Source organism: Triticum dicoccoides, chromosome 2A, assembly GCF_002162155.2.
Source record: "Triticum dicoccoides isolate Atlit2015 ecotype Zavitan chromosome 2A, WEW_v2.0, whole genome shotgun sequence".
NCBI classification, from domain to species: domain Eukaryota; kingdom Viridiplantae; phylum Streptophyta; class Magnoliopsida; order Poales; family Poaceae; genus Triticum; species Triticum dicoccoides.
In genome coordinates, this window is record NC_041382.1 from 309,392,078 (window position 1) to 309,413,950 (window position 21,873).

Consider the following 21,873-nt stretch of genomic DNA (forward strand, 5'->3'; position numbering starts at 1 on the left):
ACCGCAAAACGGGACTCCACGGGATACTGTTCATCTCCACCGTCGACCCCCTCCAGCCTCCACGAGCTACTGTTCATCCACCGTCGACCTCCTCCAGCCTCCACCTGCGACTGTTCATCCACGGGCTCCTATTCATCCAGCCTCCACCGCGCGCTACTCCATCGGCTACTGTTCAACCAGCCCTCTCCACGGGCTCCTGTTCAACCACCCCTCCACGGGCTACTGTTCATCCTGCCCTCCACCGTCTACTGTTCTCCAGCCCTCCACGGGGTGGTCCTGTTCATCCAGCCCTCCACGGGGTCCTGTTCATCCAGCCCCAACCGGCTCGATCGATCGTGGTCCTGTTCATCCAGAGGCAACACCACAGGGTCCTGTTCATCCACCCCCAACGGGAATTGTTCATCCAAACCCCCTGCAACGCTCACTGTTCATCCAGAGGCAGCATCGATCGGCTTCAGTTAGCAGCAGTAGCGAAGGAATCGCTCGATCGAGTTAAGTTAATAGCCATCGATCGATCGCTCGGGTTCAGTAACGCGTAGCCTGCAGTGCAATCGCTCGGGTTCAGTTAGAGCCCAACGCCTCGCTCGGGTTTAGTTAGAGCCAACGCCTCGCACACATGTGCGTATGTGTACGAGAGAAGCGCGCATCGCTCGGCCCCCGACCTCCCACCGTAACCGGGAACTTCCCCAAATTTTCCTCGCCCTCGCTTCTACCATGGTTTTTTCTGTCATGGACGGCCCAAAGAATGTCATGCAGCTGCGTCTCCGGCCCGCCCAGGACGAAAATCCCATTTTCTGTCATGATTTTTTATCATAGAAGTAGGAGCCCACCACATCTATGATGATACCGGGTTTTGTCACAATTATCGTCATAGAAGTGTCATATGTATGATAGACAAAATTGTCGTTCGGCCCAAAATGTCACGGATGTGTCTTTTTTTTTGTAGTGGAAGATGCGAGAGTCCGAGCTTGCCGCGGCCCTCGAGAGCACAAAGCATGCCAAGGACGAAGCCCAAAAGGCCCTCCAGGAGATTGAGGCGATGAGGAAGATAGCGGCGGGTAAGGCATTCAATATGCAAAGCAAGCATGTGAAAGTAAATTACTTGTTACTTACCCGAGTCCGGAGCTCTCCATGAGCATTCGCAGATTTGCCCTGCAGCGTGTCGGATGCCGCGAAGTATTACCAGGACGAGGAGGGAAGATCGACGGAGAAATTGTTCTGGTCTCAGTATACTAGGACCGAACACCCGATGCCTGTGAGAGACCAGCTGAAGCAACTGGTCGAGCTGCACAAGGCGGCCGAACAGGCCATGAGGGGCCTGATAGTCTGGATGTGGCCTGGTGACTCCCTTCCCAACAGCTACTTCGGCCTGGTGAGGCGGCTTGTGGATGCCTGCCCACGGCTGGAAGTCATAAAGAGGTCCGTCTGCATCGAAGGTGCACGCCGGGCTTTTGCCCGTGCGAAGGTGCACTTGGCCAAGATGGACGCCAAGAAGCTGGTGAAGGAGGGGCCGCCGCAGGGCAAGGAGCATCGCCACCCCGAAATGTATTATGAGGGTGTCCTGAAGGGTGCCCGTCTTGTGGCAGACGAGTGTGCGAATGATGTAATTTTTGAATGAACTTGCTCGTGTGATCCTGTATTATGAAAACTTGTTCATGTGCGCTATGCAACGCTTGTTTGAATTTAAAATATTACCTTCTGTGCGGCTGTTTATCAAATCTGAGAGATGGCCAGTCGTCGGCTTCTGCCCCCATGCCACGAGTGCCGGGGTGTTCGGGATAAACCTGAGCACTCTTTTTCCCATTGTTGGGTCCTTCGAGGGAGGTGCTCAGCACAACGAACAAGGCAATCAGACTATAATGCTTTATCACTCTCACTTAGCCATAGAAGTCTACAATTTTAAATTTTGGTGAAGCCCCTAGTATTCGGAAGGCCGAATTTGGGGCGCTATACACTCCTTAAGCCGGACAAAGCCGACTCCTCGCTCTAAGCGGCATAAGTCTTTAGGGACTCGAGACCTCTCGAACAGCGACCAGCTCTCGCCTTATCATGACAGTCAGTTTTAGATTTCTCTACTGAGGTGCTTGCCCAGATGAACTGGGGCAGAATCGCAGTAGTTCTCCCAGTGCTACCTTAGTCGATATAGCGGAACGTAAGGTACCAAAACATGGGAGCCGGGCAAACCCAACTATTGACCCAAGACATGATTCGGAGCTAATGCATATAATGCTATAAGTTCGGGGTGCCGCACTGTCCAAAGTGTTCGGACTTCTCATGCCGTATTATGGGGTACGCTTAAGCCCCTGGTGTATTGGCCGTACCAGAGTGTACGAGTGCTGAATGTCATGAATGAATATATATATATATATAAAGAAGAATAGAGAATGTGATAATAGTCTAGTGCTATGCATTGTTTATTCCAAAAAAGGTGCATCGAAGCAGAATGATACAAGTAGTGCGATAAGCAAAAAGTAGGACTATTTGACATGTCCCCTTCAAGGGAAAACTGAGGAATGGTATTTGAAGCAAGTATTTTACTCGTTATGAGAGACCACCTGGTAGTTTCGTGGTGCGATGTAGCTTTCTGCCTCCTTGGTTGTTGCATCTTGTGTCCGGCAATCGTACTGTCGGACGGGGCTTCCAGAGATTAAAGTCCTGAAAGAGAGAAAAATAACAAAGCGGGAAGCCCCTAGTGCGGTTGAGCCGCGTCTTGGGGCGTGTCGTAGTCGTGTCCCCCTCCCCGCCTGTGCCCATGGTATTTTCAGTGCATAATTATGTACGCGTGGCATGGATTTCACCGTTTGGCTGGGACTGGGGTGGGGGCCGCATTGCTATGCAAGCTCGGAACATGCCAGACAGTCTTGTTGCCGATTACTCTGGGCGCCCTTGAAGGTGTCTGGGTCTTTAGTCGCCGAACTGGTGAATTGCCTTAAGAGGCTACTTTGCGCTTCTGCTGTGAGGGCCACAGTGTGCTCCTCCATGCGGAGAGAGCACTCTGTGTTTCCATTGACTATGATGACCCCCCGAGGTCCTGGCATCTTGAGCTTGAGATATGCATAGTGCGGTACTGCGTTGAATCTTGCAAATGCGGTTTGCCCGAGCAGTGCATGATAGCCACTGTGGAACATGACTATATCGAAGATTAACTCCTCGCTCTGAAAGTTATCCAGGGATCCGAAGACCACTTCCAGTGTGACTGAGCCCGTGAAATGGGCCACTACACCTGGTATGATGTCTTTGAAGGTCATTTTTGTGGATTTAATCCTTGAGGGGTCTATACCCATTTTGCGCACTGTGTCCTGATAAAGCAGGTTTAGGCTGCTGCCGCCGTCCATAAGCACTCGAGTGAGGTCAAATCTGTCGATGATTGGGTCTAGGACCAGTGCGGCGAATCTGCCATGACGGATACTAGTGGGATGGTCCCTGCGATCGAAGGTGATCGGACAGGAGGACCATGGGTTGAACTTTGGGGCGACTGGCTCCAACGCATATACATCCCTTAACGCATGCTTCCGCTCCCTCTTGGGGATGTGGGTTGCGTATATCATGTTCACCGTCCGCACATGTGGGGGGAACCTCTTCTGTCCTCCGGTGTTCGGCTGCCGGGGCTCTTCCTCGTCATCGCTATGTAGCCCCTTATCTTTGTTTTCGGCGTTTAACTTGCCGGCCTGCTTGAACACCCAACATTCCCTGTTGGTGTGGTTGGCTGGCTTGTCGGGGGTGCCATGTATTTGGCACGAGCGATCGAGTATACGGTCCAAACTGGATGGGCCCGGAGTGCTTCTTTTGAATGGCTTTTCCGCTGACCGGGTTTGGAGCCTCTGAATTCGACATTAACTGCCGTATCCTCGGTATTGTCGCTATTGATGCGGCGCTTATGTTTGTTGCGACGTGACCTGCCATTGCTATCCTTGGTATCTGAAGTACCATGGTTCTTTGATATGTTATTGATGCGAGCCAGCCAGCTGTCTTCTCCTGCGCAAAAGCGGGTCATGAGTGTCGTGAGGGCTGCCATAGATTTTGGCTTTTCCTGGCCAAGGTGCCGGGCGAGCCACTCGTCACGGATGTTGTGCTTAAAAGCTGCTAGGGCCTCTGCATCCGGACAGTCGATGATTTGATTTTTCTTTGTCAGGAACCGTGTCCAGAATTGCCTGGCCGATTCCTCTGGCTGCTGAATTATGTGGCTCAAGTCATCGGCATCTGGTGGTCGCACATAAGTGCCCTGGAAGTTGTTGAGGAATGCGGCTTCTAGATCTTCCCAAGAGCCGATGGATTCTGCTGGCAGGTTGTTGAGCCAATGCCGAGCTGGTCCTTTGAGCTTGAGTGGGTGGTATTTGATGGAGTGTAGATTGTCACCGCGGGCCATGTGGATGTGCAGGAGGAAGTCTTCGATCCATACCGCAGGATCTGTCGTGCTGTCGTATGATTCGATATTTACAGGTTTGAAACCCTCTGGGATTTGGTGATCCATTACTTCGTCTGTGAAGCATATGGGGTGTGCGGCGCCTCTGTAGTCGGCTATGTCACGACGCAGCTCGAATGACTCTTGCTCGCTGTGTTCGGCCCGGCCGGATTTACTTTTACTGTATCCAGCGTGACGGTTATCGTCTCGCGTAGTGGCGTGCCCTCGTGATCTGTAGATCGATCTTGCGTGTTTTGCTTTGTCCTCCAATACGTCTCATAGGTCTAGCGTGTTTCCCCGTGCCTTGTCATTTTTATTTGAGTGGCGTCGGGGTGCGGGCCGAGTTTTTGGCTGAAATGCCTCTCTGTCGCAGCCACGAGGTGGCCGATCAGCCGCGTCATATGCTGGAGATGTAGGTTTTAATGCTTCCTCCTCCAGTCGGGGTAGCAACCTGCGCTTTGGGTAACTCTTGGAGGGGCATTCGAGTTCATATTCCTCGGCCGCAAGGACTTCAGTCCATCTGTCAGCTAGCAAATCTTGATCAGCTTGAAGCTGCTGCTGCTTTTTCTTAAGGCTATTTGCCGTGGCTATAAGCCGGCGCTTGAAGCGCTCTTGCTCGGCAGGACCCTCTGACACGACAAATTTGTCATCGTTGGGGCTTGCCTCATCTTCGGAGGGAGGCATGTAATTATCGTCCTCCGCCTCTCCATCCGCCGCTCTCTCGGGAGGGCTGGCTTCTCCATCCTCCTGCTCTAAATCTTGCTGGAGGGGATTGTTGTCGTCTTTGGCACTGTCCGGAGTGCTATTATCTCCTGTGCCGATGTCACCACTTTTGCTTTGGCGAGACTTAGAGCGGCGTCGCTGACGTTGGCGCTTGGGTTGCTTCTTGGAGGGATCATCCTCCGCTGTCCCGTCGCCACTGCCTTCTTTGGGTGTGTCCACCATGTATATATCATATGATGAGGTGGCTGTCCAGTGCCCTGTGGGCAGTGGTTCCTCTTCATCTCCCGCATCGTCGTCCATACCATCAATGTCTTAGGAGTCGAAGTCGAGCATGTCAGTCAAATTGTCGACGATGGCTACTAAGTGGGTGGTGGGTGGGTGGTGAATTTCTTCATCATCTGCATCCCAATCCTGCCGAACATAGTTCGGCCAAGACTCTCCTGACAGGGAGAGAGACCTTAATGATTTTAGCATGTCACCGAAGGGCGAGTGCCAAAAGATATCCGCGGAGGTGAACTCCATGATCGGCGCCCAGTCGGATTCGATAGGCACGGGCACAGGCGGTTCAGAGTCCGTGGCCGGGGAAGAATCCGGCAATTTGGCATCACGGCTCTCATGAAGGGTAAGGTCGATACTCGGCTCGATCGCCGCTAAGAATGCGGCCTCCGTGGCAGGGTCTACCCCTCGTCCATGGATGGCGCAATCGGCTCCAAATTGAGGGTCGGGCGGTTGCCGGTGCGATCTCCTGCACACTGTCCGACGGTAGAGCTAAATCATGCTCATCGTTACCTTGCAGCGTACTCGGCAGGGGCTCAAATCCGTCGAAGATCAAGTCTCTGCGGATCTCAGCCGTGTAATTTAAGCTTCCAAACCTGACCTGGTGGCCAGGGGCGTAACTCTCGATCTACTCCAGATGGCCAAGCGAGTTGGCCCGTAGTGCGAAGCCGCCGAATACAAAGATCTATCCGGGGAGAAAAGGATCACCCTGGACTGCATCGCTATCGATGATCGAAGGAGCCATCAAGCCTAATGATGACGACACAGAGGAACTCTCAATGAAAGCACCAATGTCGGTGTCAAAACCAGCGGATCTTGGGTAGGTGGTCTCGAACTGTGCGTCTAAGGCGGATGGTAACAGGAGGCAGGGGACACGATGTTTTACCCAGGTTCGGGCCCTCTTGATGGAGGTAAAACCCTACGTCCTGCTTGATTATTCTTGGTAATATGAGTAGTACAAGAGTTGATCTACCACGAGATCGGAGAGGCTAAACCCTAGAAGCTAGCCTATGGTATGATTGTATGTTGTCCTACGGACTAAAACCCTCCGGTTTATATAGACACCAGAGGGGGCTAGGGTTAAACAGAGTCGGTTACAAGGAAGGAGATCTACATATCCGTATTGCCAAGCTTGCCTTCCATGCCAAGGAGAGTCCCATCCGGACACGGGACGAAGTCTTCAATCTTGTATCTTCATAGTCCAACAGTCTGGCCAAAGGATATAGTCCGGCTGTCAGGATACCCCCTAATCCAGGACTCCCTCAATCACCCTCACTTAGCCATAGGAGTTTGACAATAAAAATTTAGGCGCGGCCCCTAGTATCCAAACTAGTGTGATGTAAACACCTGATCGGATGGGAACCGATCCATCGCATAATGCGGAAAAAATCACTAAAGATTTGAAACCTCCGAAGAGCTAACCGGCTCACGCGGCATCATGACAGTCAGTTTTTGGCTTTCTCTACTAAGGTGCTCATCCGGATAAACCAGGACACAATCGCAGTAGTTCTCCCTTTACTACCCTAGCCGATATAGCGGAACGTAAGGTAGTAAGCACAGGAGCCGGTCAACCCAACTACTGACCAAAGACATGATTCGGAGCCGATGCATATAATGCTAAATTTGGGGTGCCGAACTATACTGCAAAAAGTGTTCAGACTTTGTTGCCATATTATGGGGCGCAATGAAACCCCTGGCGCATTAAAGTGTACCAAAGTGTACGGGTGCGATTTGATAAGGTTATCGAAAGAGCAAACTAGTGCCGCAAAAGTTTAGCTGCAAACTGTTTCCATTAAAGTTTGATTAATACGTCAAAGCATACAAGTAGTGTGATAAGCAACAGGGCTATTTAATATGCCACAACCAAGGGAGAGCTGCATGCGGGTCCTGAAAACAGGTAGAGTGATCGTTGAAATTGACCACCTCAAAATTCCCTTATACATCAGTGCTTTTTGCCGTCTTGGTGTATCTATCTTTTCGAAAGGACCTGTGATCAGGCCGTCAGGAAGGGCCTGTGGAAAATAAACCTAAAAAGAAAAGAAAAAAGAAAAAGAAAAAGTACGTGTGTCCAGGGGAGGTCGAGCCGTATTATGATTCACAATCTAGTTATGCCTCCATCTATGCTCATGGTATTCTGAGTGCGTAGTTATGTACGAGCAGTACGAATGCTGCCACTTGGTAGGGATTGGGATGGAGGCCGAATTGCTAGTCGAGATGGGCTATCCTGCTGCGGAGTAGTCCGGACCCATTTGATTGTGTCTGGGAGCTCGGCCGCCGAATTGAGGTTCTGCTTGAAGAGGCCGCTCTGTATTTCTGCTGCTACAACAACGGTGTGCTCCTCGGTACGGAGGGAGCGTTCCGTGTTTCCATTGACTGTTATGACACCGCGTGGTCCGGGCATCTTGAGCTTGAGAAAAGCATAGTGTGGCACTGCAGTGAATCGAGCAAATGCGGTTCTTCCCAGCAGTGCGTGATAGCCACTGCGGAAGGGGACGATATCGAAGTTCAACTCTTCGCTTCGGAAGTTGTCCGGGGATCCGAAGACAACCTTTAGTGTGATTGAGCCCGTACAGCGTGCCTCTACACCTTGTTTGACTCCTTTAAAGGTAGTCTTTGTGGGCTTGATCCTTGAGGGATTAATACCCATTTTGCACACTGTATCCTGATAGAGCAGGTTCAGGCTGCTGCCACCATCCATGAGGACTCGCGTGAGATGGAATCCATCAATGATTGGGTCAAGGACCAGTGCGGCTGAACCGCCATGACGGATACTGGTCGGATGTTCCTTGCGATCGAAAGTGATCGCGCAGGAAGACCATGGGTGGAACTTTGGGGCAACTGGCTCCATCGCGTAGACGTCCCTAAGCACGCGTTTGCGCTCCCTCTTTGGGATATCGGTAGTGTATATCATGCTCACTATTTTAACTTGGGGGGGACTTCTTCTGTCCCCTTGTGTTCGTCGGACGGGGCTCCTCGTCATCGTCCTTGCTTTGCGACCCCTTCTCCTTGTTCTCGGCATTTAATTTGCCGGCCTATTTAAAACCCCAGCAATCTCTGTTGGTATGATTGGCTAGTTTGTCTGGGGTGCCATGGATCTGGCATGGACAATCGAGTATGCGGTCCAAGCTGGATTGGCCCTGATTGTTTCTTTTATATGGCTTCTTCCGCTGTCCAGACTTGGAGCCACTGAATCCGGCGTTGACTGTCGTGTCGTCGGTATTGTCACTGTTGCTTCGACGCTTGTGCATGTTGCATCGGGGCTTGCCTTTGCTGTCTTTGGTCTCAGAGGTGCCAGCCTTGCTTGCAGTGTTTTTGCTACGGGCTGGCCAACTATCCTAGCCCGCACAAAAACGGGTAATGAGTGCCGTGAGGGATGCCATGGACTTCGGCTTTTCTTGGCCGAGGTGACGGGCGAGCCATTCGTTGCGGATGCTATGCTTAAAGGCCGCTAGGGCTTCGGCATCCGGACAGTCGACGATCTGGTTCTTTTTAGTTTGGAACCTGGTCCAGAATTTCCTGGCTGACTCCCCGGGCTGTTGAACTGTGTGACTTAAGTCATCCGCATATGGAGGTCGTACGTACGTACCTTGGAAGTTGTCGCGGAAGGCGTCTTCCAAGTCCTCTCAGGTGCCAATAGAGTTTTTAGGCAGACTGTTTAACTAGTGCCGAGCTGGCCTTTTGAGTTTTAGCGGGAGGTATTTGATGGCATGAAGGTCATCACCGCGGGCCATATGAATATGGAGAAGAAAATCGTCAATCCATACCGCGGGATCTGTTGTTCCATCGTATGATTCGATGCTCACGGGTTTGAACCCTTCGGGAATTCATGCCCCATTACTTCATTAGTGAAGCAAAGAGGGTGTGCAGCACCTCTATATCGGGCCATATCGTGACGTAGCTCAGATGTAGTTCATCTGCGGCATTCGGCCCGGGCGTGATTAGGCTTGTCATGTCCGAATAGATAGCCATCGTCGCGTGTTGGAGCATGCCCCCTCGACCCGTAGATCAATCTGGTATGTCCAGCTCTACTGTCCAGGTCCTATCGACGGTCATATGTATATGCCCGAGCTGTTTTATCCCCACCTTTATGGTGAGGTAGTACGGGCTGGTGTTCGGCTTGGGTTGCCTCTTCCCGACCACGTGGTGGTCGGTCGGTCGCATTGTGCGCTGATGGCACGGGCTCCAACGCCTCGTCATCGAATTGAGGTAGTAATTTGCGCTTCGGGTAACTTTTGGGTGGTCGCTCGAGGCTGTATTCCTTGGCTGCCGGGACGTTAGTCCATCTATCATTGAGAAGATCTTGATCAGCTTGAAGCTGCTGCTGCTTCTTTTTTAGGCTCCTTGCAGTGGCTGTTAGTCGGAGCTTAAAGCGCTCCTACTCAAGAGGTTCCTCAGGCACGATAAAATCCTCGTTGCCGAGGCTCACCTCATCCTCGGAGAGTGGAAGATAATTATTGTCCTCCGAGTCTTCGTGCACGACCTGTTCATCAGGGCTGACTCGCCCATCTTCCCATTCATCCTGTTCGGAAGTTGGCTCAACGGGGTCTTCATTGTCTCTGGCATTGTCTAGAGTATCGTTTTCTCCTATGCTGGTATTGCTGTCTTTTTCATGGCATGACTTAGAACAGCGCCACTATCGTGGGCGCTTTGGCTGTGTCTCAAGAGGTTTAACTTCCACTAGGTCTTCTTTTTCATCGTCATTAACTTTTTTGGGTGTGTCCACCATGTATACGTCGTAGGAGGAGGTGGCCGTCCAGCGCCCGGTAAATGGCGGGTTTTGGGCCTGCTCCTCTTCGGCATCGTCGTCCATACTGTCGATGTCTCCGGAGTCGTAGTAGAGCATGTCGGTTAGATCTTCGACAGCGGCTATTAAGTGGGAGGTGGGTGGGAAGCGAAATTCCCCGTCATCCGCCCCCAGTTCAAATCGGATATAATTCGGCTGCAGGTCCCCTGCTAAAGAGAGGGTTTTAATGAGTTTAGTACATCGCCTAAAGGTGAGTGCCAGAAGATGCCCGCGGAACTGAATTTGACGATCGGCGCCTGGTAAGGCTCAGCGGACGTGGGTGCACGTAGTTCAGAACCAGTGACCGGAGATGAATCCGGGGGTCCGGTGATGCGGACCCCGCTCGAAGTTGGGTCTGTGTGCGGCTCCAACACCACTGAGTTTGCGGCTTCCATGGCGGGGTTAAGCTTCTCGTCTTCGGATGGCGCAAGCTGTTCCGGATCTAGGGCCAGAGCGCTTATAGGCGCAATCTCCTGGGCATGGTATGATGACAGATTTAGGTCAGGTTCATCGTAGTGGCAGGGAGCGGCTGCCATGGCTCAAATCCATCGAAGATCAAGTCTCCGCTGATATCAGCGACGTAGTTCAAGCTTCCAAACCTGACCTGGCGGCCATGGGCATAGCTGTCAATCTGCTCTAGATGGCCAAGAGAGTTGGCCCGCGGTGCGAAGCCACCAAATATGAAGATCTGACCAGGGAGAAAGACATCCCCCCGGGCAGCGTTGTTGTAGATGATGGATGAAGCCATCGAACCTTCTAATGATGACACAACGAAACTCTCAATGAAAGCACCAATGTCGGTGTCAAAACCGGCGGATCTCGGGTAGGGGGTCCCGAACTATGCGTCTAGGGTCGATGGTAACAGGAGATAGGGGACACGATGTTTACCCAGGTTCGGGCCCTCTCTATGGAGGTAATACCCTACTTCCTGCTTGATTGATCTTGATGAATATGAGTATTACAAGAGTTGATCTACCACGAGATCATAATGGCTAAAACCCTAGAAGTCTAGCCTATATGATTATGATTGTCTCTGCCTCTATGGACTAAACCCTTCAGTTTATATAGACATCGGAGGGGAGTAGGGTTACACAAAGTCGGTTACAAAGAAAGGAATCTTCATATCCGAACGCCATACTTGCTATCCACGGCAAGGAGAGTCCCATCTGGACACGGGTGAGAGTCTTCGGTCTTGTATTTTCATAGCCCATCAGTCCAGCCCATGTCCAACAGGTCGGACGCCCGAGGACCCCTTAGTCCTAGACTCCCTCAGCCTCCCCCATGTTGCAATCCCCTCCGAGGCAGCTAGCGCAGGGGCCGCAGCTAGAGCCACGCGACCAAGAACCCGACGATGTATTGATGGCTTCATCTAATCCTCAAGCACGTTGAGACCAGCGGCGAGACCTGGAAGACAGGCGGAGGGAACACGCGCGCGTCACCATTGAACGATGCCGTGAAACCCGCTGCCAGTCTGATAGGTGCAATGGCCCCGACGTCGATGAGCCCATGCCCGGTGAGGGCAGGTACCTGCCTTTCGAGGTTGGGTGCCGCGCCTTCACTCACGAGCTGCGGTAAGTCCGTTGGCCATCTGCTCGCACGTTCAAGCCCGAAATACCAGAGAAGTACGATGGAAGATTGAACCTAACAGAGTTCTTAAGCATCTACACCGTCACTGTTCAAGCTGCCGGAGGAAGAGACGAGAAGGTATTCGCCAACTACTTCCCTTTGGCAATCAAGACAAATGTGAGGTCTTGGCTGATGCACTTGCCACAGAACTCCATCTCGACCTGGGCTGACATGTTCCTTGAGTTTGTTGGCGCCTTCACGGGCGACCATCAAGAACCAGGGCGGCCCAGCGACTTGCAGCTCCTCCCATAGAAGGAAGGAGAAAGTTTGTGGAAGTATATGCAGAGGTTCAGCTGGGTGCACAGGAACATTCCAGACATCCACTCAGCAGTTGTGATAGGTGTATTCTAGTCCAACATGCGCAACCGCATGATACATTCCAAAATGAACGTACGTTTTCCCAAGACTGTAAATGAGTTGTACACTCTGGTGGATAAGTATGCCCACGTAGAGGAGGGGAGGCGACTCCTCGGTGAAGAGGATGGTATCGATGTTGACCTAGAGGAAGACGACGGCACCACCAATCAGAAGAAGAAGAATAAGAAGCGCAAGGATAAAGCAGTGTTGACCGTTGAAGGATCGAGCACACCTAGTACTGGCAAGAAGGCCAAGACCGAGGTTCCTGGCAACGAAGTTGCCACGTGCACTGATTGCCGGGAAGCCGCGGCTACCGAGATGGCTAGGAAGGGTGACAGGCTGTACTGCAAGATCCATCGGACCAAGGGCCACGATCTTCAGGAGTGTCATCAGGTTGAGAAGCTCGTCAGGAAGCACATGTCTGAGTACGAGAAGCGTGACAAGGAGAAAGACCAAGATGGCATTGGCGGGAAGGGCCGAGGCGGCAGAGCAGGTCACCTCGGCAAGGCTCCTCAGTATCAAGGTAAACCCGCTAGATGTCGTGAGAAGAATGATTGCGATGAAGAGAGTGATGAAGGAGATGAAGAGGAAACCAACGAGCAGGAGTTCTAGAAAGCCACTGATGCACTATGCATTGACGGGGGTGCATCCTTGCACTCCACTCACCGCCAACTAAAATAGTGGGCACGTGAGGTCAATGCCGTGGAGCCAGCGGCAGATTCTCGGAAGCCGTTCAAGTGGTCCCGCACGCCCATCATATTTGATGAGGAGGATCACCCTAACTGCACCATGGAGGTAGGCTGTTTGCCGTTGTTGGTCTCACCAACGATTCACAACCTCAAGGTCACAAAGATGTTGGTTGACGGCAGGCCAGATTGAATCTAATTTCTCCAACGGTCATCATCAAACTCGAGATAGCAGATAAAGAGCTCAAGGTTACTGGTATGTTCCAAGGGATCAACCATGGCAAGAGTCGTCCTAAGGGGAAGATCACACCGCTGGTGACATTGGGGGGGGGGGGAGTTACACTACTGGATTGAGAAGATCGTATTTGATGTGGTTGACCTTGATGTGGTTGATAATGGAATCCTTGGTCTCCCAGCCTTGGCCATATTCATGGCGGCATCCCACTATGCCTACAACACTCTGAAGATGCCAGGGCCAATGGGCGTCATTTCCATTCCATCAGAAAAGAAAGACGCAATCATATGCGTGGACAAGATGTACCGGGAAGCAGTCACTGCAGAGGCCGCAGAAGCTACTATTCCCGCCAAGGAAATCAAGAAAAAGAAGAAATCTACTAAGGATGCCAGCGAGGAATCCAGGAAGCACACTTCTTCGGAGTGCGCTACGCCTGTTGATGACATGCCGGAGAGTTCCAACAGCAAGGGATCCAAGGTTGTTGCACCTCATGTGAAGAAGGTCCCGGCAGGGCTGGCTGGCGCTGATGGTACATTTACTACCAGTCCAACCTCGATGACAAATAGGAAAGTGCGTTGGTTACCTTCCTACGGGCGAATGTCGATGTGTTTGCCCGGCAACCATCTGACATCCCCGGTGTTCCCAGGGAGGTAATCGAGCACTACCTTGCTGTCTGCCCACATGCCTGGCCCATCAAGTAGAAGGTCTGAAAGCAAGCTTTGGAGCAGGAACATTTTATTGCCGAAGAGATCAAGAAACTTGAGGCAGCTGGTTTGGTCAGAGGAGTATTTCATCCAACATGGTTAGCAAAATCAGTGGTAGTGCGCAAGGCGAGCGGGAAATGGAGGCTTTGCATAGATTTCACAGATCTGAACAAAGCATGCCCGAAGGACCCATTCCCCTTGTTGCGCATCGACCAGATTGTGGATTCCACCTCTGGGTGTGACATGCTTTCCTTCCTGGATGCCTACTCCGGATACCACCAGATCTTCATGTCCAAGGAAGATGAAGAGAAGACCACGTTCATAACCCCCTGTGGCACGTATTGTTTCATACAGATGTCCTTTGGGTTGAAGAGCGCTGGATCCACTTTTGCAAGAGAAGTACAGATTGACTTTTGAGTCCTAGCTGCACAGAAATATTGAAGCCTACATGGATGATATAGTGGTCAAAACCAAGGACAGATTGACTCTCATTCAGGACTTGGAAGAGACCTTTGCAAACCTACGCAAGATCAACTTGAAGCTGAACCCGAAGAAGTGTGTGTTTGGCATTCCTTCTAGCAAGCTATTTGGCTTCTTCATGTCCCATCAGGGGATAGGGGCCAACCCCGACAAGATCAAGGCTATCGAGCAGATTCAAGCACCCAAGATAGTTAAAGACGTGAGGCATTTGACTTGATGTGTTGCCGCGCTGAGCAGGTTCATTTCCATGTCCGCCGAGCGAGCCCTGCCAATATTCAAAATCTTGAAGAAAGAAGGGCCCATGGAGTGGACTCCGGAGGCGGACGCTGTGCTACAAGATTTGAAGACCTATCTTTCCTCTGTGCCCACCTTAGTCACTCCCAAACCACAAGAGCCAATGCTGCTATACTTAGCGGCAACCAATCAAGTGGTTATTTCATCACTGATGGCGTAGAGGGAAGTAGATGAAGCAACATTTGCAACTACCATCCCCTCTAGAGAGGAAATCAAACCCATCCCGGCAAGGTCAGATGCAGATCAAGACAAGGAAGAGCAGGGCGACAGTTACAGTCCGAAAGACGCGGCAAGGAAGAAGGTGGTGCAGCGGCCAGGGTACGTCGTCAGCTTCCTACTGCAGGGCGCTAGGTTGAGGTACTCTGGCATGCAAAAGTTGATTTTTGGCCTCATCATGGCCTCAAGGAAACTGCGCCACTACTTCCAAGCCCACAAGATCATGGTTGTCACCCGCTTCCCCTTGCAACGCATACTTAGAAACCTTGAGGCCGCTGGCAGAATAGTAGAATGGGCTTTGGAGTTATCCAGCTCTGGTTTGAAGTTTGAGAGCACGTCAACTATTCAGAGCAGAGGACTAGCAGAGTTCATTGCGGAGTGGACACCAACCCCAGATGAAGAAGTGCTAGAGACAGTTATCCCCGGCAAGGAAGCACCCCAATAATGGATTATGTACTTTGATGGTGCCTTCTCCCTGTAAGGTTGATACATCTCCAACGTATCTATAATTTTTTATTGTTCCATGCTATTATATTATCTATCTTGGATGTTTTATATGCATTTATATGCTATTTCATATGATTTTTGGGACTAACCTGTTTCTGTTTTTTCCTTGTTTTTTGAGTTTTATAGAAAAGGAATACCAAACGGAGTCCAATTGATGTGCCAATTTTTGATGATTTTTTATGGACCAAAAGAAGCCCCCGGAGTAAAATAGTTGGGCCAGAAGAGTCCCGAGCCGTGCATGAGGGTGGAGGTGAGCCCTACCCCCTGGGCACTCCCCCCTGCCTCGTGGACGACTCGGAGACCCCCCTGACGTGAGACCGACGCCAAAAATTCCTATAAATACAGAAACCCCCGAAAAGAAACCTAGATCGGGAGTTCCGCCGCTGCAAGCCTCTGTAGCCACCAAAAACCTATCGGGACCCTGTTCCAGCACCCTGCCGGAGGGGGGATCCATCACCGGTTGGCATCTTCATCATCTCGGCGCTCTCCATGATGAGGAGGGAGTAGTTTACCCTCGGGGCTGAGGGTATGTACCAGTAGCTATGTGTTTGATCTCTCTCTCTCTCTCTCGTGTTCTTGATATGGCACGATCTTGATGTACCATGAGCTTTGCTATTATAGTTGGATCTTATGACTTTCTCCCCCTCTATCTCCTTGTGATGAATTGAGTTTTCCCTTTGAAGTTATCTTATCGGATTTAGTCTTTAAGGATTTGAGAACACTCGATGTATGTCTTCCATGTGCTTATCTGTGGTGACAATGGGATATTCACGTGATCTACTTGATGTATGTTTTGGTGATCAACTTGCGAGTTCTATGACCTTGTGAACTTATGCATAGGGGTTGGCACACATTTTCGTCATGAATCTCCGGTAGAAACTTTGGGGCACTCTTTGAATTTCTTTGTGTTGGTTGAATAGATGAATCTGAGATTGTGTGACGCATATCGTATAATCATTCCCATGGATACTTGAGGTGACATTGGAGTATCTAGGTGACATTAGGGTTTTGGTTGATTTGTGTCTTAAGGTGTTATTTTACTACGAACTCTAGGGCTGTTTGTGACACTTCTAGGAATAGCCCAATGGATTGATCGGAAAGAATAACTTTGAGGTGGTTTCGTACCCTACAATAATCTCTTCGTTTGTTCTCCGCTATTAGTGACTTTGGAGTGACTCTTTGTTGCATGTTGAGGGATTGTTATATGATCCAATTATATTATTATTGTTGAGAGAACTTGCACTAGTGAAAGTATGAACCCTAGGCCTTGTGTCGAAGCATTGCAATACCGTTTGTGCTCACTTTTATCATTAGTTACCTTGCTATTTTATATTTTCAGATTAGAAAAACCTATATCTACCATCCATATTGCACTTGTATCACCATCTCTTTACCGAATTAGTGCACCTATACAATTTACCATTGTATTGGGTGTGTTGGCGACACAAGAGACTCTTTGTTATTTGGTTGGAGGGTTGTTTGAGAGATACCATCCTCATCCTACGCCTCCCACGGATTGATAAACCTTAGGTCATCCACTTGAGGGAAATTTTCTACTATCCTACGAACCTCTGCACTTGGAGGCCCAACAACGTCTACAAGAAGAAGGTTGTGTAGTAGACATCAAGCTCTTTTCTGGAGCCATTGACGGGGAGGTTAGCGCTTGAAGGTATATCTTTAGATCTTGCAATCGAGTCTTTTAGTTTCTTGTTTTATCACTAGTTTAGTTTATAAAAGAAAACTACAAAAAAATGGAATTGAGTGTGCCTCATATGCTTCATCTTTTTAACATCTTTCGTGAAAATGATGGAAAGGAAATTTGTGCCCAAGTGCTAGAAGAAGATGCATTAAAATGTTTGGCACTAAATCTTTGAATGATGAGCATGATTGCAATGTTGTTAGTACGAACTCTTTGAATATCCATAGTACTAATGATGATTGCACTAGTCATGATGAAAATGTCTCTTATAAGCATGTCAATTTTTGTGGAGTGTATAGAGTTTGCAAGTACACAACAAATATGGAAGATAGATTTTGCACAAGGCATAAGTATTTAGAAACTAAATGGTTGCAAGAAAGGCTAGATGTTTGTGCTGACAATTTAAATTTTCTTAGCCATCCTTGTGAACTTTGCAATGAACGTGGTCATTTAAATATCCAATGCAAATTGTTTCATGATCGAATCATGTCCAAAAACTGTGATGACTTGATTTCTCTTGCGCATCATAATGAACTTGTTTGCTTTTGGGTTATGAAAAAATGAAACGTATAACTAAGGATATTCCAGAATTTTCCCTTGAGACGGTTCTTGATTTTGATCTAGAGGAAATTTATATGTATTGTGCGGTGAATTGCGTTGAAAATCCTTATATTTCCAATTACATAAAGATAAGAAAAGAAATAGAAGATGAAGAGAATACTAATGAAAGGGAAGAGACTTCCCAATATCCTCCTATTCTTCCTTATGATGAATCATGTAACGAGGAGGAGCCTTCTATTCAACCAATCTTATTAATAAGGAGCTCGAAAAAGAGGATTAAACCCATACTTAATTTGAAGAAGAATAAGAAAATATGGATAAGCAAAGGTAAAAAGGTATCCCTCCCAAATGATGTTCCTCCTATTACTCATTGTGATGATGATAATTGCTATACTATTGGTGCTATGCATACTATTAATGATGAGAGTGATTATGCTTATGATATGAAAAGGCCCAAGCTTGGGGATGCTATGTTTGATGAGAATGACATGTTTGAGAATTTATTTTATGCAATTAATGTTTCTCTCAAGCTTGGGGATGCTATGTTTAATGAAGATGATATTTTTAGTCTCCCATGTTTTGATGAGCAAATTTATTATGATGATAGCATGCCCCCTATTTATGATGATTATATTGATGAAAGTGGGTTTGGAAGAGTGTCAAATTTAGGAAGTAATGATCCCACTATTTTGGAGGATGTTGAATCTTATTGTGATAATTATAAAAGTGTATTTGGAGAGGTCATGACTTTATTTAGTAATGATTCCACTTTCTTGGAAGAGGTTTCAATTGATTATGATGAGAACAAAGTTGCTACTTATGATGATTATTGTGATGATACTTATGTTATAAAAAATAGTGATGATTATATTTATAAAACTTGTCATGATTATGATTACCCTTTTTCTGAACATTAGTCTTTTAATGTGGAAACAATTTATAGCATTCGAGTTTTTTATGATACTCCCACTATTCCAAATGAGAAGAATTTTTCTTATGTGGAGAGTAATAAATTTTCTATGCTTGGGGATCATGAAAATAATGCTTTATGTGATGGTTATATTGTTGAATTCATTCATGATGCCACTAAAAATTATTATGAGAGAGGAACATATGCTTTTACATATTGCAATAATAACAAGTTTCCTCTCTATGTGTTGAAAATCTTGAAGTTATCCTTGTTTTACCTTCCTATGCAAGTTGATTCGTGTTCCCACAAGTTGTTTGATCACAAATCCCTATGCATAGGAAGTGGGTAAGACTTAAATGTGCTTGTCATATGCTTCATGATGCTCCAATTATGCTTCAATTCTTATCTTTTATGTGAGCATCCCTGAATATCATCATGCCTAGCTAATAAGGCATTAAAGAAAAGCGCTTGTTGGGAGACAACCCAACATTTATACCTACTTTTTTTGGGTGTTCACATGATTATGCTACTGTAGTAATCATGTTTTATAGCTTTTGTTTCAATAAAGTGCCACGTAAGACCTTTGGGATGGCTTACGGTGACAGTTGATTTGATCTTGCTGAAAAACAAAAACTTTTGTGCACATGAGATTAGTTTTCATTTTTAACAGAAGTGTGATAAATGTTGATTCTTTTTGCAGAGGATTAATAAAAAAATTCCTAGGACTTCCTAATTTCTCAGGATTTTTGGAGTCACATAAGTATTCGAGAGTTACAGATTACTACACACTGTTCTGTTTTTGACATATTCTGTTTTCGATGCATAGTTTGCTTGTTTTCTAGTTTCTATGGCTTATATTGCTTAATATAAATTGTAGAAGTTATATGGTACAGTAGGAAGCATGTGAAAAAAATTATGAATCTTGTCTTCACATTACCTAAGTGGTGATTTGCTTTCTTATACTAACGGAGCTTACGAGTTTTCTGTTGTGAAGTTTTCAAGTTTTTGGTAAAGATTCGATGGACTGCGGAATAAGGAGTGGCAAGAGCCTAAGCTTGGGGATTCCCAAGGCACCCCAAGGTAATATTCAAGGACAACCAAGAGCCTAAGCTTGGGGATGCCTCGGATGGCATCCCCTCTTTCGTCTTCGTTCATCGGTAACCTTACTTGGAGCTATATTTTTATTCACCACATGATATGTGTTTTGCTTGGAGCGTCATTTTCTTTTATTAGGAATTTCTCTCTGTTATTTAGACTAATGTTTTTCATCTTTTAGTTTAATAAAAAAATCAAGTGTAGCCTTTACCATGCTTATTTTGCAAGTCCATATGTTGCTGTTTTAAAAACAGAAAGTTTGCTGTTATGTTTTGAATATTTCTGAATAGTCAGAACATGATAAAATCTTGAAATTTTTACGTGATGAGTAACAACAAACTATCTACAGTGTGGTAATTTTTCAGAATTTTTGGAGTTAAATAAGTATTATTCCTCTTGTATTCTTTACAGACTATTCTGTTTACACAGATTGCTGTTATGTTTGCATTGTTTGCATATGTTTGCTTGTTTAATGTTTCTATTAGAGGATAGGAGTGTTAAATATGCAGAGGCATTTAGTATGCAATGTCAAATAATAATTTTAGTGATTTGCTACAGTAGAGAATGATAATGTTTAGCATGGATTTATACTAACTTATCTCACGAGTTCTTGTTGAGTTTTGTGTGGATGAAGTTTTTAAGATTTAGAGAAACCGCGATATGAAAGGAATTAAGGAGACACAAAAGCTCAAGCTTGGGGATGCCTAGCTGTAACACCCACAATGCGGATATATCTCCCACGTGTCGGGGCACGACTTAGAGGCATAGCTGCATGGTAGTTTAGTCGCAAGTGGGGTAATCTTCACACAATCCCATGAATACGAAAGGGATACAGAGTTGGCTTACAATCGCCACTTCACCCAAATACAAGTTAAACATACATCATCCAGAGTACAATCGAGGTCCGACTATGGAACCAAAATAAAAAAAGACAACCCCAAATGCTAGATTCCCGATCATCCCAACTGGGCTCCACTACTGATCAAAAGGAAACAAAACAAAACAACGGCCAAGAACTTCATCGAGCTCCCACTTGAGCTGGGTTGCGTCACCTGCACTGGTATCATCGACACCTACAACTGTTTGGAAGTATCTGTGAGTCACGATGACTCAGCAATCTCACACCCACGAGATCAAGACTATTTAAGCTTATGGGTAGGGTAAGGTAATGAGGTGGAGCTGCAGCAAGCACTAAGCATATATGGTGGCTAACATACGCAAATGAGAGCGAGAAGTAAAGCAACGCAACGGTCGTGAACTAGAAGTGATCAAGAAGTTATCCTGAAACTACTTACGTTCAAGCATAACACAAGAACCATGTTCACTTCCTGGACTCCGCCGAAAAGAGACCATCACGGCTACACACGCGGTTGATGCATTTTAATTAGGTCAAGTTTCAAGTTCTCTACAACCGGCTATTAACAAATTCCCATCTACCACATAACCGCGGGCATGGGTCTCAAAAGTTTATACCCTGCAGGGGTGTCCCAACTTAGCCCATCACAAGCTCTCACGGTCAACGAAGGATATTCCTTCTCCCGGGAAGGCCTGATCAGTCTTGGAATCCCGGTTACAAGACATTTCGAAAATGGTAAAACAAGACCAGCTAAGCCTCCCGATGTGCTGACAAATCCCGATAGGAGCTGCACATATCTTGTTCTCAGGGCACACCAGATGAACACTACATACAGCTTAAACCATCCCTCAAGTTTCCCCGAGGTGGCCCTGCAAGTGGCTCTAGGTTGGACCAACACTCAGAGGAGCACTGGCCCGGGGGAGGGGGGGTTAAAATAAAGATGACCCTCGGGCTCCAGAAACCCATGGGAAAAAGGCTTAGGTTGTTAGGCAAATGTAAAACCAAGGTTGGGCCTTGCTGGATTAGTTTTATTCAAAGTGAACTGTCAAGGGGTTCCCATAACACCCAACCGCGTAAGGAACACAAAATCAAGGAACATAACACCGGTATGACGGAAACTAGGGCGGCAAGAGTGGAACAAAACACTAGGCGTAAGGCCGAGACTTCCACCCTTTACCAAGTATGTAGATGCATTAATTAAATAAGAGATATTGTGATATCCCAACATATCCATGTTCCAACATGGAACAAACTTCATCTTCACCTGCAACTAGCAATGCTATAAGAGGGGCCGAGCAAAAGCGGTAACATAGCCAAACAATGGTTTGCTAGGAAGGTGGGTTAGAGGCTTGACATGGCAATATGGGAGGCATGATATAAGAAGTGGTAAGTAGCGCGACATAGTGATAGAATGAACAACTAGAAAGCAAAGATAGAAGTGATATCGAGGGTATGGTCATCTT

General features: G+C 47.7%; 1 protein-coding gene across 1 annotated transcript in view; it reads left to right on the top strand.

The window, feature by feature from the left end:
* The window catches only part of LOC119357838 (ankyrin repeat domain-containing protein 13B-like), a gene marked incomplete at its 5' end in the record, with an annotated part of 144,473 nt that extends 131,694 nt beyond the window's left edge, over positions 1-12,779 (top strand). The window contains 2 exons of the mRNA XM_037624650.1: positions 12,262-12,428; positions 12,549-12,779. Coding sequence (XP_037480547.1) covers positions 12,262-12,428; positions 12,549-12,779 — 398 coding nt within the window. The remainder of the gene's footprint in view (positions 1-12,261; positions 12,429-12,548) is intronic.
* Between the last annotated feature and the right edge of the window lie 9,094 nt (positions 12,780-21,873).